At 35.6% G+C, this 27,055-nt stretch overlaps 2 protein-coding genes across 5 annotated transcripts in view; one reads left to right on the top strand and one right to left on the bottom strand.

The window, feature by feature from the left end:
- The window catches only part of gck (glucokinase (hexokinase 4)), a 38,681-nt gene extending 35,216 nt beyond the window's left edge, over positions 1-3,465 (bottom strand). Inside the window, exon 1 of one of the 3 annotated variants that reach the window (XM_073909840.1) lies at positions 3,176-3,465. The gene's annotated coding sequence lies outside the window, so the exon portion shown is untranslated. The remainder of the gene's footprint in view (positions 1-3,175) is intronic. The other 2 variants (XM_073909839.1, XM_073909841.1) reach the window with 2 other exon arrangements.
- tbc1d10aa (TBC1 domain family, member 10Aa) lies at positions 3,430-27,055 on the top strand. Of its 2 annotated transcripts, XM_073910987.1 has the most exons (10): positions 3,430-4,300; positions 12,030-12,129; positions 12,517-12,553; positions 15,430-15,537; positions 17,307-17,413; positions 17,593-17,707; positions 17,819-17,884; positions 21,420-21,609; positions 21,697-21,851; positions 24,331-27,055. In XM_073910987.1, exons 4-10 carry the CDS (start codon positions 15,529-15,531, stop codon positions 25,993-25,995), a joined length of 2,307 nt encoding a protein of 768 aa, XP_073767088.1. In that variant the 5' UTR covers positions 3,430-4,300; positions 12,030-12,129; positions 12,517-12,553; positions 15,430-15,528; the 3' UTR covers positions 25,996-27,055. The 2 variants fall into 2 exon arrangements, with proteins under 2 accessions (XP_073767088.1, XP_009302447.1); XM_009304172.4 differs by lacking the exon at positions 12,517-12,553.

The following is a 27,055-nucleotide window of genomic DNA, read 5'->3' as shown; positions in this document are numbered from 1 at the left end:
CAGTGAGGCCTCTGTGAATGTACAACACACTTTAAAATGATAAAATTACAGTAGGGTAATTTACTGTAAACGTTTTTTAAAAATATTTGGGTATTGTAAAATTATGAATGAAAATATGGGTAAAATCACACCTGTAGTGACTTAGAGAGGCCTATAGAAATGTATTACACCCTTTAAAATCCTAAAATTACACAAGGGTTTATTACTGTAAATAGTTTCTCAAAATATTTGCATCCTGAATAATAATTTGAATAAATATATTAATAAATCTCAAGTGTAGTGAGTCTTTCTGACCTTTGGGAATGTACTACACCCTTTAAAACGAGAAAATGTTGGGTGAATTACTGTAAATATTTTTTACAATTAAGCCAGTATGTTGTTGGGGATGTGTTACACACTTTAAAATGAAAAACAATTATATATACACAGACACACAAAGAGTTGGGTGAATTATAATTCAGTGTAATGTTAGTGTTGTTCTTCCATATGTATGTACTATACAAATATGAATGAAAATATAGGTAAAATTAAAATCTCTCCTGTGGTAAGTCAGTTTTGTCCCTAGGAATGTGAGAACACTTTAGAGTGAGAAGCTTACATCTAGGTGAAATACTGTAATTATTATTTTCATATATTTGTGTGATGTATACATAAATGAAGGAGAAAATTACATTTAGGTGATTTAGCTTATGTTTAATGTTTACTTATGATAAGAGATATTGCCTTTTTCTGCTTTGCAAGTACCGTATAATTAGAGGTCTAGAAGCCTTGCTACCTGTAGTAAATCAGTCTGACCTCTATAACCATTTCCTGGAATCTTTTAGAATTTTTTTTTCTGCTTTGCGTTACTGTGCATTTTGGTTCTGTTAATGTAATTCACAGATGATCCCTAAAATTGCGTGCGCGAATGTCCAGCAAATATTAAACCTAAAACCAACTTTACCGAGCTAAAACAGCAACAATGTTTACCTCAGGTAAACCTCATGTGCTCATGAGCTAATCAGTTTTGCCCAATGCTAACAAATATTTTTTATGCGTCCGACATTCAGCTGTGCAAGAAAACATACAATCTGCCATGAGTGACGCCATCTTTTATTACTTTTATAAGTAATTTTATTCTAAATCTTTGACATAATTGTTCTTCAAACAAAAAATTACCAATAAAAAGTTGTGAAGCACCAAAAGTTGCCCATTTTAAAAATCCTTGAATTTTCAAATGTACTTTTTAAAAGAGAGTCTAGAAAATTGTGAAGCTCTACATTATTATTATTATTATTATTATAATTATCATTCATTCATTCTTTTTCTTTTCGGCTTAGTCCCTTTATTAACCTGAGATCGCCACAGCGGAATGAACCGCCAACTTATCCAGCATATGTTTTACAAAGCGGATGCTCTTCCAGCTGCAACCCATCACTGGGAAATGATACACACTCATTTACACACATACATACACTACAGCCAATTTAGCTTACTCAATTCACCTGTGCCGCATGTCTTTGGACTTGTGGGGGTAACCGGAGCACTCAGAGGCAACCCATGCCAACACAGGCTGAACAGGCAAACTCCACACAGAAACGCCAACTGACCCAGCTGAGGCTTGAACCAGCAACCTTCTTGCTGTGAGGCGAACATACTAACAACTGCGCCACCATGCAGCCTATTGTAATAATTATTATTATTATGTTTTAATTATTTTTATTACAATGGCCAGGTTCAGATTGAGGAAGAAATAAATAAATAAGAAATGAGGCGTATAACTGCAAAAAGGCCCACTTTTGGAGATAAAAGAATCACCCCTTTCACCAGGCCTGAACCACCTACCAAAACATCAAAACAAATTTATACTTTACAATCAGTAAAATCTATATAAGCTATATAGCTTACATATTTTTATACAAATCTAATATAATATAAATATATTATATGTACAAATTTTATACAAACTGTTTTGGATTGACTCATTTTTTACAAAACACTAGCTAAACACTATATAACATTGATGCCCAAACTTAGTCTTATATCGGGTCAAAAGCCAAACTTGACTAAGGGCTGTGGGCTGAAGGTACAATAAAATTTCCAGGATTAATCTCCTTTTTTATTTCCAAAACTAATCTCCTTATTTATTTATCTCCTTATAGCATTGCTTTAAATCAGGGGTCACCAATCTTGGTCCTGAAGGACCGGTGTCCCTGCAGGGTTTAGCTCCAACTTGCCTCAACACACCTGCCTGGGTGTTTAAGTATACCTAACAAGACCTTGATTAGCTTGTTCAGGTGTGTTTGATTAGGGTTGAAGCTAAAATCTGCAGGACACCGGCCCTCCAGGAACAAGTTTGCTGACCACTGCTTTAAATGATATTAACGAATGCAGTGTATTTAAAAAATGTTGAATGAATTTATAACCGCAAAAACATAAACAATGCCATTAATTTAATGAAGTTCAATGCTAAATAAACTAAGCTGCACCTGCCTTTGCCTTGATTTGCTCGCCAATGTCTTGTACATTGCCAGATGTTGGTTGAGTGACAGTATTAACAGTATTTAAAAATCTGACGAACTTATAAAACTAAAGAAATTACAAAAAAACAAAAGGTTATATTAGAAATGATGATATGTATGAAGATATTCAGACCACCAGCCCATCATTTTCCCTCTCTTCTCAAATGGAATAGTGGCCCAAGTCAAAGGTTAGAATGGGTCAACTAGGTCTGCCGTAGGCCCTAGTTTGGGCATATCTGCAATTCATTCATTTGTATTCTTTTCGGCTTAGTTCCTTTATTAATCAGGGGTTATCCAGCATATGTTTTATGCAGCGGATGCCCTTCCAGCTGCAACCCATCACTGGGAAACACCCATTCACTCTCATTCACACACACATACACTACAGACAATCTAGCATACCCAGTTCACCTATAGTGCATGGCTTTGGACTTGTGGGGGAAACGGGAGCACCCGGAGAGAAGAGTACATGGGAAGAACATGCAAACTCCATACAGAAATGCTAACTGACCTAGCCAAGGCTCGAACCAGCAACCTTCTTGCAGTGAGGCAACATCTACCCACTGCGCCACTGTTTACACTAAAGTTTGATTAAATAATATTCTTTCATTAAATTTTGAAGACAAGTGGTTTATAAAGTAGACATAAAATGCAAATGTTACTCAAAAACTTACCTATAAAAAGTGTTTACAAACAGGATACTGAAGACTCATTATAGAGCTGCATATGCACACTTTTAAAATAATATATATGAATATTTATTAACTTCTAGCCAGACTCCATTTTAGTTTGCTTTACATTTATCTCACACTAGTTAAAAAAACGTCTCAAATCCTTCTACAGAAATAAAATGCAAAACAAAATAAATAAATATATAAATAACCTGTGGATTCCGGAAGTGAGAGAGACGCGCATGTGCAGAACTGTCAAACGCAACAGCGAAAGACTGGAAACTCTGGCGCTAATGTCACCACCACCACCCCAACACTAAAAACACGACTCGACTGATGTGCCATTTACGACATTATTTACCTCTCAACCATGAGACCTCTGCTTAAACTACAAAGACGGCTCCGTCGTTGCGTTTTGACCGGGAATCTACTCTGTTTCGACGCTCAGAGCTGGGCTTGCTGAATGAAAACAGCCCCGCAGGACTTTCTGACAACCCGCCGACTGGAAAAATGTGATTCAGGAAATTCAGGCGTAGTTTCGCTCGTCCGGTTGTTTACACACTTTTATCGGCGGTTTTGTTTCTTCATAGCCGAATTACTCTGTCGGCCGCCGTTGTTTTGGGATTAAACTTAAACTCTGGGTGGGATAAGTGACACGTTGCGCGCTAAGCTAATTTAGCATTCAACTCGGGTGATTTAAACGCACGATAATCCGTTTAGAAGACGCTGTAGCTTTAAAAGACGCCGTTCAGAGCAAAGGATACAGGGGTAAAGTAGACTTGAATGATTGATTAAACTAGCGGTGGGACTGCGTAACGTTAGTTTTGATCTGCTTGATTGAGACGATCGAAGCTTCTCCGTAAATTCTCTTTATTTGGGATGCCTATAGACGGGTGTAGGTGATGTCCAGTGACTGAACTTGAGTTAACGTTAGCAGAGGATCATGATGGCTCAGCTGGAGAATGGACGTCTGTCTTCTGAGGACACCATGAGTGTGAGGACGTTGGGCAGTCAGTTTGATGAGGAAAGCTCCTTCGGGTCGGACTCTGAAATCAACGGGTTCACCAGCTCCAGACAGACCGACAAGTATGGATTCATCGGAGGAGCCCAGCAGTATTCAACCGAAATGTAAGTAAAAGTTATCGTTAGTATATTGGGTTTTAGATCGTGTCAGATTCTGTTTGTTTTGAGGGATTTGGGCGTAAGGCAGAGAGCTGGTCACGTGATTGGAGTGTGTAGTAGAAAGTATCCAACGCTCGGACTTTTAGTGGGTGTGTGTGTGTAAGGAGTAGAAAAGTGTTTGGAAGGAGCATAGTTTAGATTCTTGACACACAGTTAATCAGAGGAATTCAAAACAAAGGAAACTGCGTGAATGATTTACTGTTACCTAATCTGTTTAATCTCTTGCGTATGTACGTGTGTCATGTATGTTTGTCCCACAGTCCAATAATAATAAACAACAATAATGTCAATTAATAAAAACTGCATTCATTTTCTAAAATTTGATATATGCTCACATGTGTACCCCTTAAAAAAGTATGATGTAAAGCTGGTTTTGTATTCAGAACTTCTCCTTTATAATATAATTTCAGAAAAGCATTCTTTGCCCATGTAAATAGCGAAATCGTATTAGCAGCCAATGATACTACTCTGTTCTCCGCTGTTTACAGTCAAATAAATAGTGAAAATGTTGTTTTCAAGTCATAATTAAATGTGTTTTCAGAACCAAATATTCAAAGTACTATGGTAAACAACATAGGCAGCATTTGACAAGTTGTCACTGAACAAATGTGCAAATAACATCTATCAGAAGTAAATGACGTTAAGTAAATTCAATTCACTTTTATTTCTATAGTGCTTTTACAATATAGATTGTCAAAGCAGCTTCACATAGAATATTATAGTAAATAAAAACAGTGTCAGTTCATTTTTCAGAGTTTAAGTTCAGTTCAGTTTAGCTTACTTCAGTTTGGTTTAATATTCAATACTAAGAGTTCAAACACTGAGGAGAAAATCCATTGATGCACAGCTCTACGGGTCCCGAGCTATGCAAGCCAGTGGCGACAGCGGCGAGGAAAAAAAAAACTTTACCAATTGGTGAAAGTGAAGATTTAAAAAAACCTAGAGAGAAATCAGGCTAAGTTGGGCACGACCATTTCTCCTCTGGCTAAACGCCTTGTGCAGAGCTGCAGTCTAGGCGCTGGAGACTGGAGAATGCTGGACCTCAGCGAAGACTCGTCTGTCCCTGGAGCGTCACAGGAATAGGTCACATGCTCTCCACTCCTCTAAGACCACCACAGCAGAAATGAACAAATCAACAATATATATATATATATTTCTATGAATGATGTTGCATATATTACACTATATACTTCTTAAAAAAATTATATATATATATATATATATATATATATATATATATATATATATATATATATTTTTTTTTTTTTTTTTTTTTTAAGAAGTATGTAGTGTAATATATGTAACATCATTCATAGAAATTCAGTCTGATATAAAATACTTGTTTAATAAAAACGTTTTTATTAAGGGGAGTCAGTTTTATTTGGTAAATAGTTCTTTTTCAGTGCACATTATTTTAAATCAGCTGTATAGAAAATCATGATGTTAATGTTCATAATGTCTTTTCTTTTAATAAGTAATCTATTGACAGTTCAATTCATTTAAATGTAAAATTTGAATTTCATCTAAAATTAAAGGACTGTCGTGACTTACACTAGCAATGCAATAGTGATGCAATGATTATTGGTTTTGGTTGTACGATTATAGACTGAGGAATAATCATGGTTTTAATCATGCATTCATTAATTTTAAAACACTACTAGTGTAGAATATCACATGAAAACTCTTTATATTTCAAAGTGTTAGTTATTGTTGCTCAGTAACCAAACAATACAGCTCAAAATAAAAATAAAAAGCAAACAATCAATGGACCTTTTCTCTATGTACTTTAAAATAAATAAAATAAAAATAAATTTGGCTTTTAAACATAAATAATAATTTTAAACTGAAAATAAATGACAGAACAATGAATGAATGAATAAATAAATAAATAAATAAATAGAATAAATAAAAAAAACTTATTTGTCTAATATAAATCTCAGCATCTTATTAGCTAAGTATTTTCCTTTTAAAGAGAACAAATGTAGTCAAAGGCTGCTGAACCTCTGTCTGAAAGGCACTTTTGATCAACTATATTGCAAAATTGTTTGATATTTTCATTTATTATTTTTTCCTCTTTGGAGTAGAATTCTGTGTATTCCATACAAAGTATGAAGCTGATCAGGGAGGCAGCTGTATGGAATCCAAAAGTTTACATTCTTAATCACCTGGGTCTGTCTCTAAAAGTGAGGGGGACGTATTCCCCATCCCCCAAGTTGCTACACCCCTGGTTAAAACCTATATAATATATTTAAATACGCTGAACTGGAGACAAACACAATCAAGATTACCCAATCTTTTTGGTGACCTATAGAATTTTTGTTGTGCAACTCGTTAAACCAGTTTTGATCGTTTTTGCCAACTTTTTTTACTGGAAGTGGGTATAAAATATTCATCTGTAAGTAAATGTAGTGTAAAATAGAGCATCAGGGTGTTTCTTCCTAAGTAACTTTGTAGCCAATCACTTAAAATTTTCTATCTTTTATCATCTGCCCCAGGATGCTGTAATAAAAGTTCTTTAAAGAAGTAGTCATTCATCTATTTATAGCTGTAGATCAGTTTGGATTTGTGACTCTCAGAACATTCTTTTATCCAGAATTAATGGTTTCATACAGTAGCCCAAAGCAGCAGCGGGCTGGTCTGGTGCTGTTGAATTGTTAAAGAGAGTGGAATAGATGAGTAAGTGATAGTTGTCCCGCTGTACTGAGCATTCAGGCGCTTTCCGTTTCCTGTGGTTTATGGGACAGCTGCCCTGAGGTTACTCCGGCTATGCCAACATAACGATCAGGAAAGCTGGTCAAGCTCTTTTTTTTTTTTCTTTTTTTAAGAGTGTCTCATCAGCAGACTTGAATACCACAATCTAATAGAGAGTGTGTATCATATAATTAAAGTAGAACTTTAGGAAATTGCTTCTTTTATCGTTATACATGTGCATGTGTATCATGCATGTATGAAAATATAACTGTTGTTCACTTACATATTTGAGTCTTGTTTTTATTTTTTACCTTTTTTTAATGGTTTTTAGGCCTATAACATCTGGCAAAGGGCTTTCTTCTTTCATTCTTTAGGAATGCATATTAATGCACACTGTCCCTTCATTGTAAAAAAAAAAAAATCAAATAAAAAGATACATTCTTTTCATTCTTCTGTTTTTGTACATATTTACTCTGAAAAATGAAAAGGAAGTAAAACCAGCAAGTTATAGCTTGATGGGGAAAACATTGAAAGAATCATTGGTTTCATATCAAATTTCTAGTGGTTAGGATCAGTGTCTAAGTAAGAGGAACTGAAGGTGGCTGTTGTGCTGGCATACTAATATAACATGCCTAGGCCACAAGTTAAACGCTTTATATTTGACCAGAGGAAACACAGGAGCAAAAAAAATAAATAACAGGCCTGTTCACCATTAAAGCCTTAGGCAAACTAGTTAACCACAGCTTGAACACAGAGAGGTTCTCCTTTATAATTAGTCAGGCTAAAAGTGCCTAATAGTCATCTTCTGAACGGCTCTTTCCATTAGTCATGACATTGTTTGTTAGCTTAATTATGTTGTCAAATTACTAATTAAGCTTGTTATGTTGTATACTAGGGCTGCACGATTTTCATAAATCTGATATTGTGATATTTTATTTTTTGATTAAATATTGTGAAATATGTACAGCTTCACAAGAAGGTTTGAATAGCTCTTTGACTTTTTTTGGGGAGTCTAACAGTATTCGAGTACAGAAATTGAATAAATCACAATGCAAATGATGTTCTTTCTTTCTTTCTTTCTTTTCTTTCTTCTTTCTTTTAGTCCCAATATCAACAAAAAAATATTATATCAAGTAAAAAATATATATATATTTTGTTTTCACCTTCAGAAGAAGTAAGTCAAATTAAGAGTTTTTTTTCTCTAAAACAGGCACAATTATCTGCCAGTGGGGAAAGTTAAATAATCTTGTTTTCAGTGTGGATGTGGATATTTAGACTAGAAAAATGACAAAAATGTTTGCATAAATTGTATAAATAATTAAATACAAGTATTCTTTCTTACACCTCCAAACATCATAAATGTTTTAAACTTTCTTGAAATGCTCAGTCACAGGCCTAAATGAAATGCATGATAAACCTTCACTCTGATAAGGTTAAACTTAGCAGTGACTCTATATAAATTATATGTTCTAGCTGCTATAATGCCCATACAATGTTTTATGTTAAATAAAATAGATAGTTTTTTAGTTCTATAGAGAGCTAACTCTTTATTTTTTATATGAGTACTATATATTTTGGGTTTAATTCACAGAATTTTTACAAAGTACAGTTGAAGTCAGAATTATTAGCCCCCTGAATTATTAGCCCACCTGTTTATTTTTTTCCCCAATTTCTGTTTAATGGAGAGAATATTTCTTCAGCACATTTCTAAACATAATAGTTTTAATAACTTATTTCTAATAACTGGTTTATTTTATCTTTTCCATGATGACAGTAAATAATATTTGACTAGGTATTTTCCAAGACCCTTCTGTAGCTTAATGTGACATTTAAAGGCTTAATTAGGTTAATTAAGTTAACTAGGCAGGTTAGGGTAATTAGGCAAGTTATTATACAACGATGGTTTGTTCTGTAGACAATCAGAAACAAATATATAAAGGGGCTAATAATTTTGATTTTAATGTTTTAAAAAAAATTAAAAACAGCTTTTACTCTAGCAAAAATAAAACAAATAAGACTTTTACCAGAAGAAAAAATATTATAAGACATACTGTGAAAATGTCCTTGCTCTGTTGAACATCATTAGGGAAATATTTAAAAAAGAAAGAAAAATTCTAATAATTCTGACTTCAACTGTATGTTGTATACTCTAAATTCGCAAATCGTTTTTGGTCACATTCACTCATTCATTTATAACACGTTTATTTTCTCTAATCAAAATATAAAACACAAATACTGATTGACATTTTTCTGATCCATTAACTCTGTGGTTAGTTGTTATGGATAAGATAAACAGATCTTTCAACATACCGTTAACATATTTGCTCTCTGTTGATTTATGTTTCAGGTTTTTACTGCAATGTCACATCCATAATGCTGGAATTCTTTTACATTTTACATGTAAAACAGATATTTAAAACACACAATCATGTTTTATTATTAGAATATAAAATAACTATTTTAATGTATTTTTTAATGTATTTATTTGTTTTGGCAGGGTTTAATTATTAGGTTCTTAGTCTTAAAAAGGATAGTTCACCCCAAAAAAACTTGCTCACAATTATTACAAGTTTTTTTTCTACTGTTGATTACAAAAGAAGATATTTTGAAGAATTCTGGTTGCTGGGACCTATCAACTTCCATTGTAGGAAAAAAATACTATGCAAGTGAGTGGGTCTCAACAACCAACATTTTAACAATAAATAATAGTGCGATATGAAATATATGTATTATTTTATTTCTCCTTCCCAGAGCAAATGCGTGGCTGTTGTCTGTATGTGACAGCCTTACTAGCCAATTGAGTGAGCACATCTTCGTTCTGCCCAATCAGAAATGCGCAACTGAACTATGCGGAATGCCCACAACAAAAAAAAGAAAACAAACAGAAAAGAGCAGACAATTGGGAAAATGGCGTCTGCTGCTTCAAAAATGCGATGAACTAATATAAGAGAAAAACAGCATTAGTAATATGGGAATGTTTTAGTTTCAAACTCGCAGACACTGAACAAAAACAGGTAATTTTTAAGAGCTGACGCAGAATTGTTGCCACGGCTTGCAGACAGACTATTGAGCTGCAGCTTGACTACAAAATTAAATTGTAAATCAAATCGCAATTACAATATCTGTCAAAAAAATCACAATTAGATATTTTCCCTAAAACACAGATCTAATCACAAAGCTGCTTAAAACAAGTATTTTATAATGATTTTTAATTTACTCTGTTGTTAAATAAGTAAATACAAAGTGTTGAATGGAAGGATCTAGTTTTTCACTGCTTAGTGCTTTCATTCTGACTCGCAATCAAATGCAGAAGGTGTGAATGAGGAACTCATATTAATAATTTACACATTTTTAGTATAAGTATGTTTAGAAAAGCTAACCAGCTGTACATATAAGTTGAGAAAACCTTAACATGTTTAATATGTTAAATGAATATCCCAGTGTATTGTGTGCCACTTTGTTTTACATTTTTTATTTTTTTTATGAAAAGGTCACAAGAAGCAGCTATTTTAGTTGTTGGTTTAGTGGTTGCACAGTTTTTAAGACCAATAGGTTTTTATAGATCAAATGAGTAGTTCTCCCAAATAGAGACATTTTGTCATCATTTACACCCCCTCATATAATTTCAAACCCATCTGACTTGCCATTTCTTTCTTTTGTGGAACACAAATTAAGAAGTTTATGCAGAGGATTTCCATGCAGTCGTATTATATCCTTGAAATATGACAAAAAAAAAGTGTTATATTATAAAAATAGTCTATGTGTATCTTTTCAAATGTTGTTTGCTCTTCCGCATATTTAAACTTGACCTGGTTTGTTATGAGAATCGTTGCATTTACATGTACTCATTTCGCAAATGCTTAAATTTAAAGCGGCTTAAAACTAAAGTCAATAAAAGCAAGTCAAATCATCCTGAAGAGCAGCAGTATGTTGATGCTGTGATAAATATAAGTTAGTTTTACATAATTAACATAATCTTTTAGAACAACCAAGTATACAACAATTACATTTAGAATTAAATAGTGCATGCCGTTATTGTCGTTTTATAACTCGTTATATAATAACAGCTAATAGTGCAGCTGTTTTTAGACAAGTCATGTCACCAGCATGCAACGTTAAAAGTGAAATTATTTTTGTGCCACTAACACTGCATTATGTAAATAAAGTAGGGAGTTCACATTTAGAATACAATAGGGAATGTCATTATTGTCGCTTCATAACAAATAACGATCATAACGAATCAAATAGCTGATAGCGTAGCTGTTTTTTGACGAGTCATTCCACCAACATGGAACGTTGAAGGTGAAAGTCCTTGAAAAGTTGTTTTTGTGCCACAAACACTGATCATTATGTGAATAGAATAGGGAGTTCACGTTTAGAATAGAAAAGGGAATTCCATTATTGTTGTTTCATAACAAATAACGATCATAACAAAGCAAATAGCTGATAGTGTAGCTGTTTTTAGCAAAGTTATTTCACCAGTGTCAAACGTTAAAAGTAAAAGTCCTTGAAAAGTGATTTTTGTCCCACAAACACTGTTCATTATGTAAATAGAATAGGGAGTTCACATTTAGAATAGAATAGGGAATTCCATTATTGTTGCTTTATAACAAATAATGATCATAACGTATCCAATAGCTGATAGTAACTGTTTTTAGACAAGTCATTCCACCAGTTTGGAACGTTAAAAGTGAAAGTTCTTAAAAAAGTGACTTTTGTGCCACAAACGCTGTTTATTATGTCCATTAGACACAAAAGCATTTTTTTAGTGCTGCTATACTATCGATTATGATCAATCACATCCAAAATAAAAGTTTGTTTACATATAGAGTGAGCATCACCACTTATTTTGCATAATGTATTACATAATACATGTTCTGTAAATAAAACTAAACTAACTTATTTTATTGCAATAAGTCATTTAACAGCACTACATTTGATAATCAATTTCATGTTTCTTATTCTCTCTTTCTCTTTCCCACAGGGCTCAAGATGTGCCTCTGGCAGTGTTAAGACACAGGGAAGCCAAATGGCTGGATATGTTAAACCATTGGGACAAATGGATCAGTAAAAGGTTCAAGAAGGTATGAGCGGCCATCCAAATCCACCATTTTATTTAGTCACTTGTATTTTATTTTCACAGGGAGAAATCAATGATGTAAGACTCCAATTCCTTGCATGTAAGCACTAGAAATAAAGAGAGGAGGTACAAGTCCACCAAACAGTCAAAAACACAAGGAAATCATCTCCATATATAGCAGCGTTGGGCTTTAAATTACAACTGTCATCTTCTTTCTCTATAATTTTTGTGTTTCCCCTTATTGACTTGCTCAGACAGTTTTTAATTATTCCATGACACAATGCATTAAACACGGCTCTGTCTGGACAAGCCTTAAATCACATCAGCTCTCCTTATTTGGTCTTCAGTGCTGTGTGTATCTATTAGTGTTCACCTCTGTTTTTCTCTCAAGCATTATAAAGCTTTCACTGGGAGTGAGGCGTCTTCAGGTAAAGGCAACAGAAGGCCTTTTTAACACTATTCGTTGGCCTTTATGTTTGCATGCCTGCATTACTGTTTGTGCTTGTCTTTGTGTCACATAGATTGAAAGCAACAGGACACATTTCTAGGGTTGGGAATTGAAAACCGGTTCTTTCTGAAATCATTCAAATTTCAACATGACTTTTCTGTGGTAAATCTAAAGTGGCCATGCTTTTTAGGTTGTTTTTATTCAATTTAAAGGTGCCATGGAATGTATATTTCCACTCGCGCTTGTCACTACAGGTCAGAATAACAAAACATGTAAAAATGAATGCTGTGGCTAGCAGCAGTGAGGAGATTGTAAATAAAAAAGGATGCAAGGATGTCGTCAGAGTGGCTTTTTGGTTCCTTTTTTTTGTGCATCCCAGCTGCTACCACCCCATCTGAATATTTTTTATTTATTATTTTTTGAATAGTGGTAATGTAGTCATCCAACTTCACAATTTGTAATGTTGCAAAATATATTTGAATAGTGGCTAGTTCTTTTACTTGAAAGCTCAGATTTGATTATTATAATTTGAGGTTTATTGTGTCATTTTTATTCACACCCTAAAGTTTGCTTTGACAATTTGTGACATTTTATTTATTATTTTAAGAGTCTCTTTAACAATTATAATTCATTATATATACATATACTTTATATATATATATATATATATATATATATATATATATATATATATATATATATATATATATATATATATATATATATATATATATATATACATATACATATATATATATATATATATATATATATATATATATATATATATATATATATATATATATATATATATGGTTTCCGCTACATTCATTCTTCCATGGCGAGGCGCCATGCCAAAATTCTTCCCGCCACGGCTACATTACAGCTTCTCATTCAAAACATTAAATTTTTTTAATAGCGGGTAATAATCGCACCAAAACATATTAAAGGGTAAGTGAATTATAACAGCGCAAACTTTTCTGTATGCGTAGTAGAGCTGTGCGTCATTTGTTTACCCTTTAAGGTGACGTGCTGACTGACTGGCTGAGAGTTGCGTGAGGCCAGCAAACACAAAGTATACGTATAGCCTCATGCGTATACGATGCATTAATGCTACTCTCTAGGTCTATTGGAGACATTCATAAATATTCCTAGCAAATCTAATAAATGCTGGAGACATACTCGTTACATAAACCAACTTAATCACACTCAGCAGGGTTTTTTTGAGAGCACACTAGGAGATCTGCACGCTCTTGAAGCGGCTTATATTTGAGGGGGCGTGCAAGAAGTTTTGTGCACGAGCAGAGGAAATTGACACGCAAGCAAAGAGATTCGCCTGCTCTGCTATTACATAAATGCGATCCCGACTTCTAATACTGCGCTTACGACATTTGTCATTGAAATAATGGCACAGGTAGTTGGTAGATCTATGTCAAAAATAAAAGGTTTGGCTCAGTTGGCGCTTCTGTGTGGAGTTTGCATGTTCTCCCTGCGTTCACGTGGGTTTTCTCCGGGTGCTCCGGTTTCCCCCACAGTCCAAAGACATGCGGTATAGGTGAATTGGGTAGGCTAAATTGTCCCCAGTGTATGAGTGTGTGTGTGTCTGTGTGGATGTTTCCCAGAGATGGGAAACATCCACTGGAAGGGCATCCGCTGCGTAAAAATATGCTGGATTAGTTGGCGGTGGTGACCCCGGATTAGTAAAGGGACTAAGCCGACAAGAAAATGAATGAAATGCATGCTATTATAGTCCAACCAAGCTTTTCATTCTGTTGAGGAAATGTCTGTGGTTATTAATGAGCACATTTTTTTAAATGACCTAAACTGCATCACTACAATGTGCTATGGATGTCAGAGAACAATTGAAAATTTTGAATCAATGCACTCTATGGCATCTTTAAATTTGCTTTATTATGTGGAAATTGAAAAGTAGAAATGACTATGTTTGACTATAAAAATGGATTACAACTTAAATTTGTTTAATACATTATAGTTTATTTTCACCATGATTTCCTAGGCTGCTAATCTATTGTAAGAGTTGTATGCCAAAAATATTTCATTTAGAACGAGATTTAATTGTTTGCATAATAAAATATTAAATAATTGCTTAAACTTTATACGTTGTCACGGCCTTTCAAAAGCCCTAGGTTTTGCCCATTTTCAGCAAGAAGTGGTTAATTATTAATAATGTGATTTAAAATTTTGTATAATCACATATTTGTTTGCTTAATGTAAAAAGTAGAGGTCAAAATATGTTTGTTGTTTTATTTTTACATAAAATAGGTTAAACTGAATGATGATGGAACCTTATTTCCTTATTTCCTTATTTACTACCTTTAAGTAGACACTTCTGTCTGATTTGCATTTTCATGTATCTAAATAACTTTTATACATTTTGTCTGATGCAGATGATAAATTGGTAGGTTTAGTCAAATAATGATAAATAAAAACATATTTTTAACCCTATCCATTTATGAATTATTGGCTTGTATTTCATCAAAAATGTCAATCCCTCCAAATAAACATAGCATGCATTTTTGTTTTTTTAAAATATTTAATCGCCCCAATAATATTTATTAAACTCAGTCTGTCTTCAAGTTGAATAAGAGGCAGTGTGGTCACATTTCTTATGAATTTCCCTAAATGCATATTTTAATCCTGGCTGTTCACTGATGCAAGCAGAGTCTGAGCTGTTTTATAATCATGAGGTTTTGTTGTGGGAAGTGAGACTGAGATATTTGTGTTTCATAATGACATCTGGCTTAATTTGTGTAGTCATTGTGAATGCATGCTAAACCCTGTTTAGTGGATTATTACTGTGTCGGTGTGTAATATTTAGAGCTCTTTCACCCACAGGTGCGGCTGCGATGTCAGAAAGGGATCCCTCCATCATTGCGAGGCAGAGCCTGGCTTTACCTGTCAGGTGGAAAAGTGAAGAGAGAACAGAACGTTGGGATGTTCAAGGTGAGTCAAACTTAGACACACTTAATTATAGATGATTTTTTGATAGTCACACTTAGGGATGTGTGTTGTTATGTTATGTTGTTGTTTTATTAATGATGTCCCTCACTTTGCATGAATCGTATGTGATGCCACATGTCTGATATCAAAACTCTAAAGACAAATTCATGACTAAAGATTTTCTATGAGTGTATATAATGTTTTTTTTTTATTATTATTAATTTTATTTATTTATTTGTGAGTAAAATTTGATCGGTTCCAAACAAAACTTGATGACTTTTTCATGTCTTCCTCGTCAGTGTGAATTACACACACCTATTTAAATTTGGATGCTATTATATTAATATTTAAAATGTGTATGTCTCTTATAAGACTTAACTAGAGAGACTAGAAAATATTTAAGTTTATGGTGTTAGTGTATGCAATTTATGTTTTACAATAAAGTTTTAGACAAGTTTGAGCGCTGTTATCCTGAATATCAACTTGTAAGTAGATGTAATGTATTAAATGTAATATTGATGTTATACAAGAGTACAACGGACTCGTGTTGTTGTGTAGATTTTTTTGGCCAAAGTATCTCAGAAGAACAAACTTGGGAGACCGCGAGAACAGAGAACCGGTCCTGTGAGGAATGAGATGCTGCGTTCTTCATAATGGTCACATTATTAATGTTGATTTAAAAATTACAGCATTCATACAAAGATTTATTGTTTTTTTCCCTTTTCACAATATATACTATGCATAAAAACCACACAAATATACTTTGCAAAATTCAAACAAAACAAATTTGAATACGAATTTCAGCAAAGAAACACACTTATTGTGTTTATGCATTTATTAAGATTTTCATGGTAGTTTAATTTCACTGTCTCATTTTGGGAAACCCCTGTGACAAATGAGTTATATCTCTGAACTTTAATAATAAACGGGAATAAAATGCTGTGCTGTCCCTCACCTTTATTTAGCCGCAATGACTTTGACGAGCAATGACCAGCAAGTGTGCATCGATGCATCCTCAATATCAAGACCACAACCAGGAACTGTCATGCATCCTTCGTTTTTGCGGTCTTGAGTTTTGTAACTAAACTTTGGCAGTTGATGATGACATTACATGATAACACGAGGATGCAAGAATGATGTAGAATGCATATTGAAAAAAGTTCATTTGTTTTGTTTCTAAATAAATCAGCCTTTTTGAAATGTATGTTTTTATTGAATCACTCATTAGGACAGGGACTTGCCGCCACCTACTGGCGGATCTAGTGCAGGAACGGGCAGACTTGATCCTGGATCCTTGATCGATTTGGCCTAAAATTATAATCTCGATAAATCTAACATTTTAACTCAATTACGATTAATGAACGATTATTTAATTAATTTATTTTATTTTTTTGCCCCCATAGTTCACGGACATGTTTTGTACAGTAAATATGCTCACATATTACAAGTGAAAGATTTCTGAACGAAGGGTGCATTACTTGCTTTTAAAATAAAGTAAACGCACATTACTATCTATGATTAATTATTTATATTATTGAACATCACCGGCGACCCCAGATTAATAAAGAGACTAAGCCGACAAGAAAATGAATGAATGAATGAATGAATGTTTATTAAATTAAATATTTGAAACTGATTAGAACTTGAAGTATTATACTTGAAGAAATATTATGATAAGGTCATTAAAAGTCTTTAAAAGGTATTGACATTACCTTTAGGATTCCTGCATGTACCCTGGAGCTGAACCTGGTTTTTGTTTTGTTGTTGAGTAGGATCTGGACAGCATGGAAGGAGACCCTAAGTGGATTGATGTGATAGAGAGAGATCTACACAGACAATTTCCTTTCCATGAGATGTTTGTATCCCGAGGAGGTCATGGGTCAGTCTTCACAATATTATATACATTCTGTTACACGTAAAATAATGTTTTCTATTTGAATGCATTTAAACTAAGGCTCCAGTCTTCAAGTGCATGGGTAATAAAAATCTAACAAAAAACAACAGCAAAAACTATTTTTGTATGTCTAATTGATGCTTTTTTTATTGAACACATTAAAGGCAGCAGGACCTGTTCCGGGTGTTGAAGGCTTACACTCTTTACAGACCAGATGAGGGTTACTGTCAGGCTCAGGCTCCTATTGCGGCTGTGCTTCTGATGCACATGCCTGCTGAGGTGAATTCATTATTAAATTTGCAGCACTTATCATATCAGATGTAATTGTGAGTTACATAGTTAAGTAATGATTGTAATGCTCATTTTTCCTTGTCCTATGTGTATATTCAGGATGCCTTTTGGGGTCTGGTTCAGATTTGTGAGAAGTACCTCCCTGGATACTACAGCGCAGGCCTGGTAAGATAGAATTGTTTTATTATTTAATAAAGCATGTCATTGAAAAGCAAAATGGCTGAAGACTGAACGTTATGAACTTCATAGTTTTAGCTAATAGAATCCATCTCTGCGTTTTCTCAGACGCATTCTCTGCTTCATAGTTTACATGCTGTTCATAGCATTGACATCTGAAGTTCACTGTTTTCAATCTGCAAACACTTATGCCGCAGGTGCCAGTTTATTAAAACAAAGCTTTCTTTGTTCCTGTGATTTAAGCTGCACAAATGTAGGGTACATTTAACAGCAGTCCTTTCCAAAGGGCGGAATAAATTTAGATCAAATCTGTGATTCTTTGTTTGTCTTTATGCCTTTAAACAGTATTGCTGCTGTTATATAATCTGAAAAGAAGAGCACTGTTTAGGTCACTTCAAGCGAAATAAAAAAAAACAGCGTGACATTATTAAAAAAAAAATCAGGACAAAGTTTGTTTGAGAAGTTGAAACAGCTTGTCAAAGCAGACTTTTTTCCGGAAAAGGAAAAGTTTGAGCGTTGGTCTGTGGCTGTTATATAAAAGGTATTTGTAGCTCTGCTGCTCTGGCTTCTTTGACATGGAAATCTTCTCTGGTTCGTTTCCTCTGTTCAGTCTGTCAAGGTTAGACGTCTGTGAGTAAAAACATCAGCTCTGAAAAGCAACACTGACACTGTGTTTTCATATTTAGTGTTGTAAAGATGTTTATTTTAAAGCGGGGGTGTTAAGTTAGGTCCGAGTTAAGCTCTCCAGGATAGTGACCCACCAGGAACAGGTTTTGACATCCCTTATTTAAAGTTTGTTTGAAATCAAAATTTTAATTATAATAAAACAATAAAACAATTTTAATTTTGCTATTGTACATTTTTTGGAGAAAAATCTGTGCTAATATTTCTCAAAAAATTCATCATTTTGCAAACAAACACTTGACACCACATCACACTTGCAAAGAATTACTTGACACGCAAACAAACAGAAACCACATTGAAAAAACAAATGTCAGTTTGAGTAAAAATCCAGTTGTGTTAACAAACAAACTTGTGTTTTACAAATACAAATCATTTTATATGTATGCATTAGGGATGCACCAAAATGAAACTTCTTGGCCAAAACCGTAAAAGAGGAAACCAAGGCCGAAAACCAAAACACCAAAATAAATTATGCCAATTCATAGTACCATTGCATTTATGGCTATTAATGTGTACTAACCTTAGTATATAGGGGCATTACCCTCATTTTGTGATGTCATGGAAAAAACATGATTGGGGGAATAATGCACAGAAAGAAAGCTCTGCATTTCATTTGGAAGTACATCAACATGCTGGAATAAAAGTTTCTACCTTACAATTTGCACATAAATGAGTAACTAAGCTTCTAGTGAACAGATTTGCAACATGGTTTTGTGAACTTCATTCCACTCTTGTAGGCGGAGCTGGGGAGTAACAAAATACATGTAATGACATTATATATTTAAAATATATATGTAAGTAACTATTCTATTATAATTAGATTTTATATGGGTACCTTTTACTTATAAATCTGAAAAATTGGATGCAGCATGTCAGAACTTAAGTCCGTGCCTGCCTACAGATAAACTTGTATTGGCATTGAAGGATATTTTTTGTTTGTTTGTTTGTTTGTTTGTTTGTACGATGGCTATTGGATACCCAAAATTGTTAGCTCCCACCTCGTTAAACCAGTTAATACATTATCAGAGATGATAAATTAAAAAAAAAAATGAGTTATTATTATACACTAGTTATTATACCCGAATTCACTAAGATCTACTCAATTTAACATTTAATGCCGATGGTCAATTTCGTTGTCCTATTTTATGTTATGTTTGGTGTGTTTGGATTGGTTTTGAAGCTTGGAGTGCTGCTTGAAGCAGCACATCATCTCATTAAGTTGTGTTACATGTAGATTAAGTGTTTCAAAAATATTCTGAAGTATTTTGATTAAGTTACTGAACTTGATTAATCGAATGACATCTATTACTGATTACTTTTTAAAAGACATTTAGGGGTTTGTAATCTGTAGTGAAATACTTTAAAAGAGTAACCCAGCCCTGCTTGAAGATGAGGGAAGGGTCTTTGTAGCACAGACGTTGAAACCCTCTTTTGGTAAAGAATAGTAAGATGGTGGATAAAACACATCTGGTTGCTTAAAATTAAAATGCAGTAAGCGATCTAGTCATCATAAATACACACTCACCTGCCACTTTATTAGGTACACCTTACTGGTAGTGGGTTGGAACCACTTTTGCCTTCAGAACTGCCTTAATCCTTTGTGACATAAATTCAACAAGGTACTGCAAATGTTCCTCAGAGATTTTGGTCCTTATTGACATGATAGCATCATGCAGTTGCTGCATATTTGTTGGCTGCGCATCCATGATGCAAATCCCCCATTCCACCATGTTCCAAAGGTGCTCTATTGGATTGAGTTCTGCTGACTGTGAAGGCCATTTAAGTACAGTGAACTCATTGTCATGTTTAGGAGACAAGTCTGAGATTATTTGTGCTCTATTGCATGGCGCATTATCCTGCAGGAAGTAAATGGGTACACTGTGGTCATAAAGGGATGGACATAGTACGCAACAATACTGTAGGCTGTGGCGCTTGCACGATGCTCAGTTGGTACTTATGGGCCCAAAGTGTGCCAAGAAAATATCCTCCACGGCATTACACCACCACCACCTGTCTGAATCATTGATACAAGGCAGGACTGATCCATGCTTTCATGTTGTTGATGCCAAATTCTGACCCTATCATCCTAATGTTGCAGCAGAAATTGAGACTCATTAGTCAGCCCATTGATCTCAAGATTGGATGTGTTGTGTGTTTAGAGATGCTCTTCTGCATACCTCGTTTTTTAACGAGTGGTTATTTAAGTTACTGTTGCCTTTCTGTCAGCTTGAATTAGTTGACCATTCTCCTCTGACCTCTGGCATCAACAAGACATTTGCGCCCACAGTACTGCTGCTCATTGGATATTTTCTTTTTCTCAGACCATTTTCTGTAAACTCTAGAGAGGGTTGTGCGTGAAAATCCCAGTAGATCAGCAGTTTCTGAAATACTCAGACCAGCCCGTCTGGCACCAACAAACATGTTCAAAGTCATTTAAATCTGCTTTCTTCCCTATTCTGATGCTCAATTTAAACTGCAGCTGATTGTCTTGATCATGTCTACATGTCTAAATGTATTGAGCTGCTGCAATGTGATTGGCTGATTAGAAATTTGCATTAACAAGCAGTTGGGCGGATTTACCTATTAAAGTGGCTGGTAAGTTTGGATCAGTGCTCAAACCCCATAGCACACTGTTTCCTGGACACGTGATGTTCAACTGCAGCAAAACATTGCACTGCACAAAACATTGACATCTTTTTTTTAATCACATAATTCTAATAATTATTCCTCTAAATAAAGAATGAGAAAGAGCTGGGCTCTGACTATCAGGCCCTTTATTTCAGAAACCGCTAAATCTTTTATCCTCCTAAAGCCATTGATTTTTTTTTCTTTTTTACAGGAAGCCATACAGTTGGATGGACTGATCTTAAATGCTTTATTAAAGCGTGTGAGCCCTCCAGCCTATCAGCACCTTGACAAACACAAGATCGAGCCCATCCTGTACATGACAGAGTGGTTCATGTGTGCGTTTTCCAGAACTCTACCCTGGTCTTCAGTGCTCAGAGTCTGGGACATGTTCCTCTGTGATGGTGAGATCAATCGTTTACAGTCACAGGCTCTTTCTGTTTCATTTTCTCTCTGACCGTGGTTCTGACATGTGCTTTGGGATGAAATAGGAGTGAAGATCATATTCCGTGTCGGTCTGGTGTTGCTGAAGTGCATGCTGGGAACGCGTGAGAAACTGAAGGCTTGTCCTGGGCAATATGAGACTATGGAACTTCTTAAAGCCCTGGAGCCACGATACATGCAGGAGGCTTTCCTTGTACATCAGGTAATGCACTTTCTCACTCTGTTGTTGTGAATTAGGATTTGGCATGTATGTTGTTATTATTTATGCAATTTTTTTATTCATATTTTAGTAATAATGGTAAATAGGGATATTTTAAGTAATATAGATTAGGGTTGGGTATGGCTAACAGGGCTCGAAATTTCGACCATTTTGGTCGCATATGCGCCCGAAATTTTATCTATGCATGTTAAAATATATTTATGAGCATTTCTGCGAGTGCCTAAAATTGTTGTGTGCAACCAGTTTTTACTGCAAAATGTTCACCACATGTGTGGATTCGGGAGACATTCACGCATAATGCATCTCTAAGCTCTTTGTCTGCACTTGGAACGCGAAACGCTACGCTCAAGAATGGTTTAAAACAGTTGTCATGTCAACTTGCTGCAGTAAACAAATCCAAGTCCGTAATGCTTGCCCCTCCTTCGCGCTCTTCTTATTGGCCCACCACTGCTCTGGCACTGAACGCGAATGATTGGTTAATATCACCTGTCAATCACTCAGTGCCTTCTGGCTTCAGAAGACAGAGAGCTACTACCGCGAAAAATTGTAAAGCGCTGAAGATGAGAATGAAGATAACATAACACTGACAGATTTTGTTTTAGAAACCATGGCATCTACAGTTACAAATAATGACACATCTTACTAGTGATCATGTGCTGAATGTTAATCCACCATCTACACTTTTCTAAGAGTAAAAGACTTCCATTGGCTTCAAGTCCGCTATGAAAAGTCTGTGGGATGGAATTTTCAGGTAACTGTTTGCCACATCTAGCACGAGCCTCTGTTTAATCCTTCACATAATCGTCAGATGATGTCCGCCGTGAAAGGGGCAGCTATATGTCAAATTTAACACCACATACACACCATCGCAAACGGGCTTGCACTGAGTAAACTAACATCGCTACTCCTAAAAAGACCGGTATTGCTATTAACATGTATGAATATAATAAGGTACAGTATATGTCAAAAGCATCAGTGCAATATCCGACAGCACTTGTGAGAACAGCACAGTTATACCGTTAACAGATTCATTCAAGCAGTGCATGCAGGGCCGGTGAGCGCTCCGTGTATGCTTTGGTCACTCAGTTATGTTATAAAAATGTATTTTCTTGTGATAACGGGATTTTGTTGAGACATATTTTCCTCACGCTTGCATATAACGTTATATATGATTTTTTTTGCTTGTTAGGTTGATTATTGTTGATTTCAAATACAATAAATGTTTTTTATAAAACTTTCTAGTAATGGTGCTCATAATTGGTGGGTGCAACTAAATTTTGGCTGATGCGACTAAATTTTTAAAGTTAGGAGCAGCGGTGCTACCAAGCAAAAAGGTTAATTTCGAGCCCTGGCTAATATTATTTCTTATTATATTTATTTATTTATGTATTACATTTTTACATTTTTGATTTGAATAATGTATTGTAAAATATTACTTGTTGGAACAGAGCTAACATTTGTTTGTTGCTTGAAATATTTGTTTTCATTTATCAACATATATCAAACATTTTTTTACCATATCATGTACTGTTATTTTTATCATGTTGTTTTATACTTTTATATTGTTCTGGTTTGGCAATTTTTAGTGCCATCTAATTTTTCCCTATCATCAACTGGCAGTCCATTAAGTCAAACTAAGGCAAACATGCCAGGATATTGTAAATTTCAAGAATCTACAAAATGACCAATTCAAAAACTGGGTGCTCTTGTTTTTTTTGTTTTTTTTTTTCCTTTCTTTTCGATGTCTGAGGTAAATTATGTTGTTGCTCTAATAATGGCTATTTAATTGATGAAAAAAGGTTCAAGTTCAAGCTATTTTAAGTTTATACGATGCACAACAGCTCCTTGTTTTTCTGTTCATTGTAGTCTATTAAAATTCAGCTTTTTAATCAGAGAATATCAGGATAAAACTAGGGAATTTGACATTTAGATACGAGTTGGAGCTTTGTTTAATGCAACACAATGCATTTCAAAATTACTTTAGCTTAAATGATTTAATTGTTTATGTTATTAATATGAATAATGTATGTAAGTGAGTTACTTCACTTGTGAACACTATTTAAAAAAAACAGCAGATGGCGCCATTTATTGCTTTATCTGACATAAGACTACTCACTGATAATACAGGGGTGCTCAGACTCAGTCCTGGAGGGCTGGTGTCCTGCAGATTTTTGCTCCAACTTGCCTCAACACACCTGCAAGGAACTCTTACTAGGTTTTCTAGAAAACGAAACCTAGTAAGAGCTTGATTAGCTAGCCCAGGTGTGTCTGATTGAATCAAGAATTTTGCAGGACACCGGCTCCTCCAGGACCCAGTTTGTACACCCCTGTAACAATATAATGCGTCTACCATGTATATGAAGAAACTGTTTAAGATGATGATAAGATAAAACATGAGTTTGATGTTTGGTGTAGGGGTCATTACTGCAACCCTAATGAAGTGTAAATTTTGCACATGCAGGTCATGGAGATGCCCATATCTGCTCGAGATGTTGAACGAGAACACCGTGCGCAGCTGAAGCGCTGGCGGAAAACTCATGGCGAGCTCAGCTACAAATCTCCTCCCAGAATGCACGGTGCTCAAGCCATCATGTCTGCCGAGCCGCATTCCCGCCAAGACCTCCGTCAGAAGCCCACTATTGTTGTTGAGTATCCCCTCCCTTCAGACACTACATCTAATTTCGCTCGTGTCAGGAGGAGAAGCACTATCCGAAAAGCCTCTAGTAAACTGGACATCCCCAACCCATATGCCCTTCCCACAGACACCCAACCAGAAGTAGAAACGGCCTCAAACAATCAGTCCAGCCATCCTCCTTCATCACTACAGCAATCACACCTCACTACACCAGCGGGAAAATCCACATCTACCCCTGATCCACCCGACTCTGTCATTCCAACCCCATCACATCCGTCTCAACCACCCAAACCCCAACCATCTCCAATTTTTACTCACATCTCTCCACCTTCTCAAACTGCAGCAGACCCCAGACCTTCACACCCAATGGAAGTCCCTCACCCCTCCAAGATTGAACCGCTTCATAACCCAAAAGACTCGAACAACACCAACAACTCGGCCCACCTTAAAGATCCTCCACACAATTCAAACTCAAATCCACTTCTTATCGAGTCCAGGCCACTTCCTCCAGAATCCAGACAACTTCCTCCAGAATCCAGACAACTTCCCCCAGAATCCAGACTTCCTTCCGAATCCAGACAACTTCCTCTAGAATTCAAGAAACTTCCTTCAGAATCCAGACAACTTCCTCTGGAATCCAAGCAACTTCCTTCAGAATCCAGACAACTTCCTCTAGAATTCAAGCAACTTCCTTCAGAATCCAGACAACTTCCTCTGGAATCCAAGCAACTTCCTCCAGAATCCTGGTCGGTTCCTCCAGAATCCAAGCCAGTTCTTCCAGATCTTGGGCACCTTCCTCCAGAACCTGGGCACCCTCCTCCAGAACCCGGGAACCTTTCTTCAGAACCCAGGAACCTACCTCCAGAACCGAGGCACCTTCCTCCAGAACCCCGGAACTTTTTTCCAGAACCCAGGCACCTTCCTCCAGAACCCAGACACCTTCCTCCAGAACCCAAGCAACTTCACCCAGAATCCACTCAACTGCGTGGAGAATCCAGGGCACTTACCCCTGAATCCAGCCCACTTACTCCAGAATCTAGGCCACTCCCTGCAGAACCCAGGCAGTTTGCTCCAGAACCCATACCACTTCCTCCAGAACCCAGTCAGCTTCCTCCCGAATTGAGGCAACTTCCTCCACAATCCAGGCAGCTTCCTTCTGACTCCAGTCTATTTCCACTTCCTCCAGAATTCAGTCCACTTCCTCCAGAATTTAGTCCACTTCCTCCAGGGTTCAGTCCCCTTCTGCCTCCTCCAGAATTCAGTCCTCTTCCACTTCCTCTAGACTTCAGTCCTCTTCCAGTTCCTCCAGAGTTCAGTCCACTTCCTCCAGACTTCATTCCGCCTCTTCCAGAATCCAGTCCTCTTCATCCAGTGTCCAGTTCACTTCTTCCTGGTGATGCTCCTGTGAATGGCGACTCGGCTGCTGCTCTCAAAGTTCTCTGTTTACGTAACTCATGTGAGAGCGTGGGTTCAGAGGACACATACCTGTAGCTCTGTCATTGTTCAGGGAGATTGCAGTATTGGGAACCAGCTTTATGAGCATGACGGGAGGAACATCTATGAATGTATTTTGAGATTTGGAATTGACTGAATCTTCACAATTCTACTCTACTACATCAGTATCTTGCTTCAACTTCAGGAATATATATAAATAATGAACAAGAAGGATCCAATGACATTAAGTCCTTAATTTGATGGCACCGTGCACACATGCAACTTTTTTCATTGTGCTGGTAGAGAATAAACTTCAGTCAAGGTAGGGCCATTTTTTTCCATCAAGAATGAAAATGAGGCTTTGAAGAATAGACAAATTTTTCAAATCTGTTTGACTTTCTTTTTTCCTTTGAACACAAAAAATATATATTTTGTTGAAAGCTGAAAATCATTAACTTCCATGGTACTTGTTTTTCCTACTATGGATGTAAATGTTTTTAGCTTTCTTCAAAATACTTTACATTTGTCCAACAGAATAAAGGCTTGAAACCACTTTAGGGTAATTACATCGTGAACATTTTTCATTTTTTGAGTAATCTATCCCTTTAAGTCTGTCCCTTACAGCCTTATTTTCAAATATGGTAAATTCTGTATGGCATCTAACCTGAAGTCTTTGTGTTACAATACTCAAAACAATTATTTTCAGTTATAAGCAGAACAGGCTTTATAATCAACTACGTTTGGCTAGTTATTGTGTTATTCACTGCTTAACAATGTTAGGTCACTTTTTGCGAGATGATGATGAAGATAATGTAAGACTCTCCAGTCTAAGAGTCTTACATTTATAACCGTTCTTTTGAGGATCACTATTATAAGAGTTTGTATTGTTTATATCATGCTCACTAAACTGTTAACATGTGTAAGTCATAATAGGAGCAAAGGAGCTTTTCTTGTTTCGACATCATGTCTGTTACCAGTTGCTAAACGCAGATTTAAGTGAACTGAAATAATAATTAGAAGCAGCTTTAAATATGCAAAAAAAAAAAAAAAAAAAACCTTCAAACAAGTTCAACAAAACACAATGTGCTAGTAAATAAAAAATATTCAGGTCATCCTA

The sequence above is a fragment of the Danio rerio genome, chromosome 8 (genome assembly GCF_049306965.1).
Source record: "Danio rerio strain Tuebingen ecotype United States chromosome 8, GRCz12tu, whole genome shotgun sequence".
Taxonomy (NCBI): domain Eukaryota; kingdom Metazoa; phylum Chordata; class Actinopteri; order Cypriniformes; family Danionidae; genus Danio; species Danio rerio.
Note: the sequence above shows the minus strand (reverse complement) of the source record. Positions and strands in the feature narration are given on the sequence as shown.

What these genes read in the sequence shown, in the direction of transcription:
- tbc1d10aa (XM_009304172.4), top strand. Translation starts at nt 4,116, where the DNA reads ATGATGGCTCAGCTGGAGAATGGACGTCTGTCTTCTGAGGACACCATG. An exon ending in GTATCCCGAGGAGGTCATGG is followed by an intron (nt 17,414 to 17,592) that starts GTCAGTCTTCAC and finishes AACACATTAAAG; the next exon opens with GCAGCAGGACCTGTTCCGGG. An exon ending in TGATGCACATGCCTGCTGAG is followed by an intron (nt 17,708 to 17,818) that starts GTGAATTCATTA and finishes GTGTATATTCAG; the next exon opens with GATGCCTTTTGGGGTCTGGT.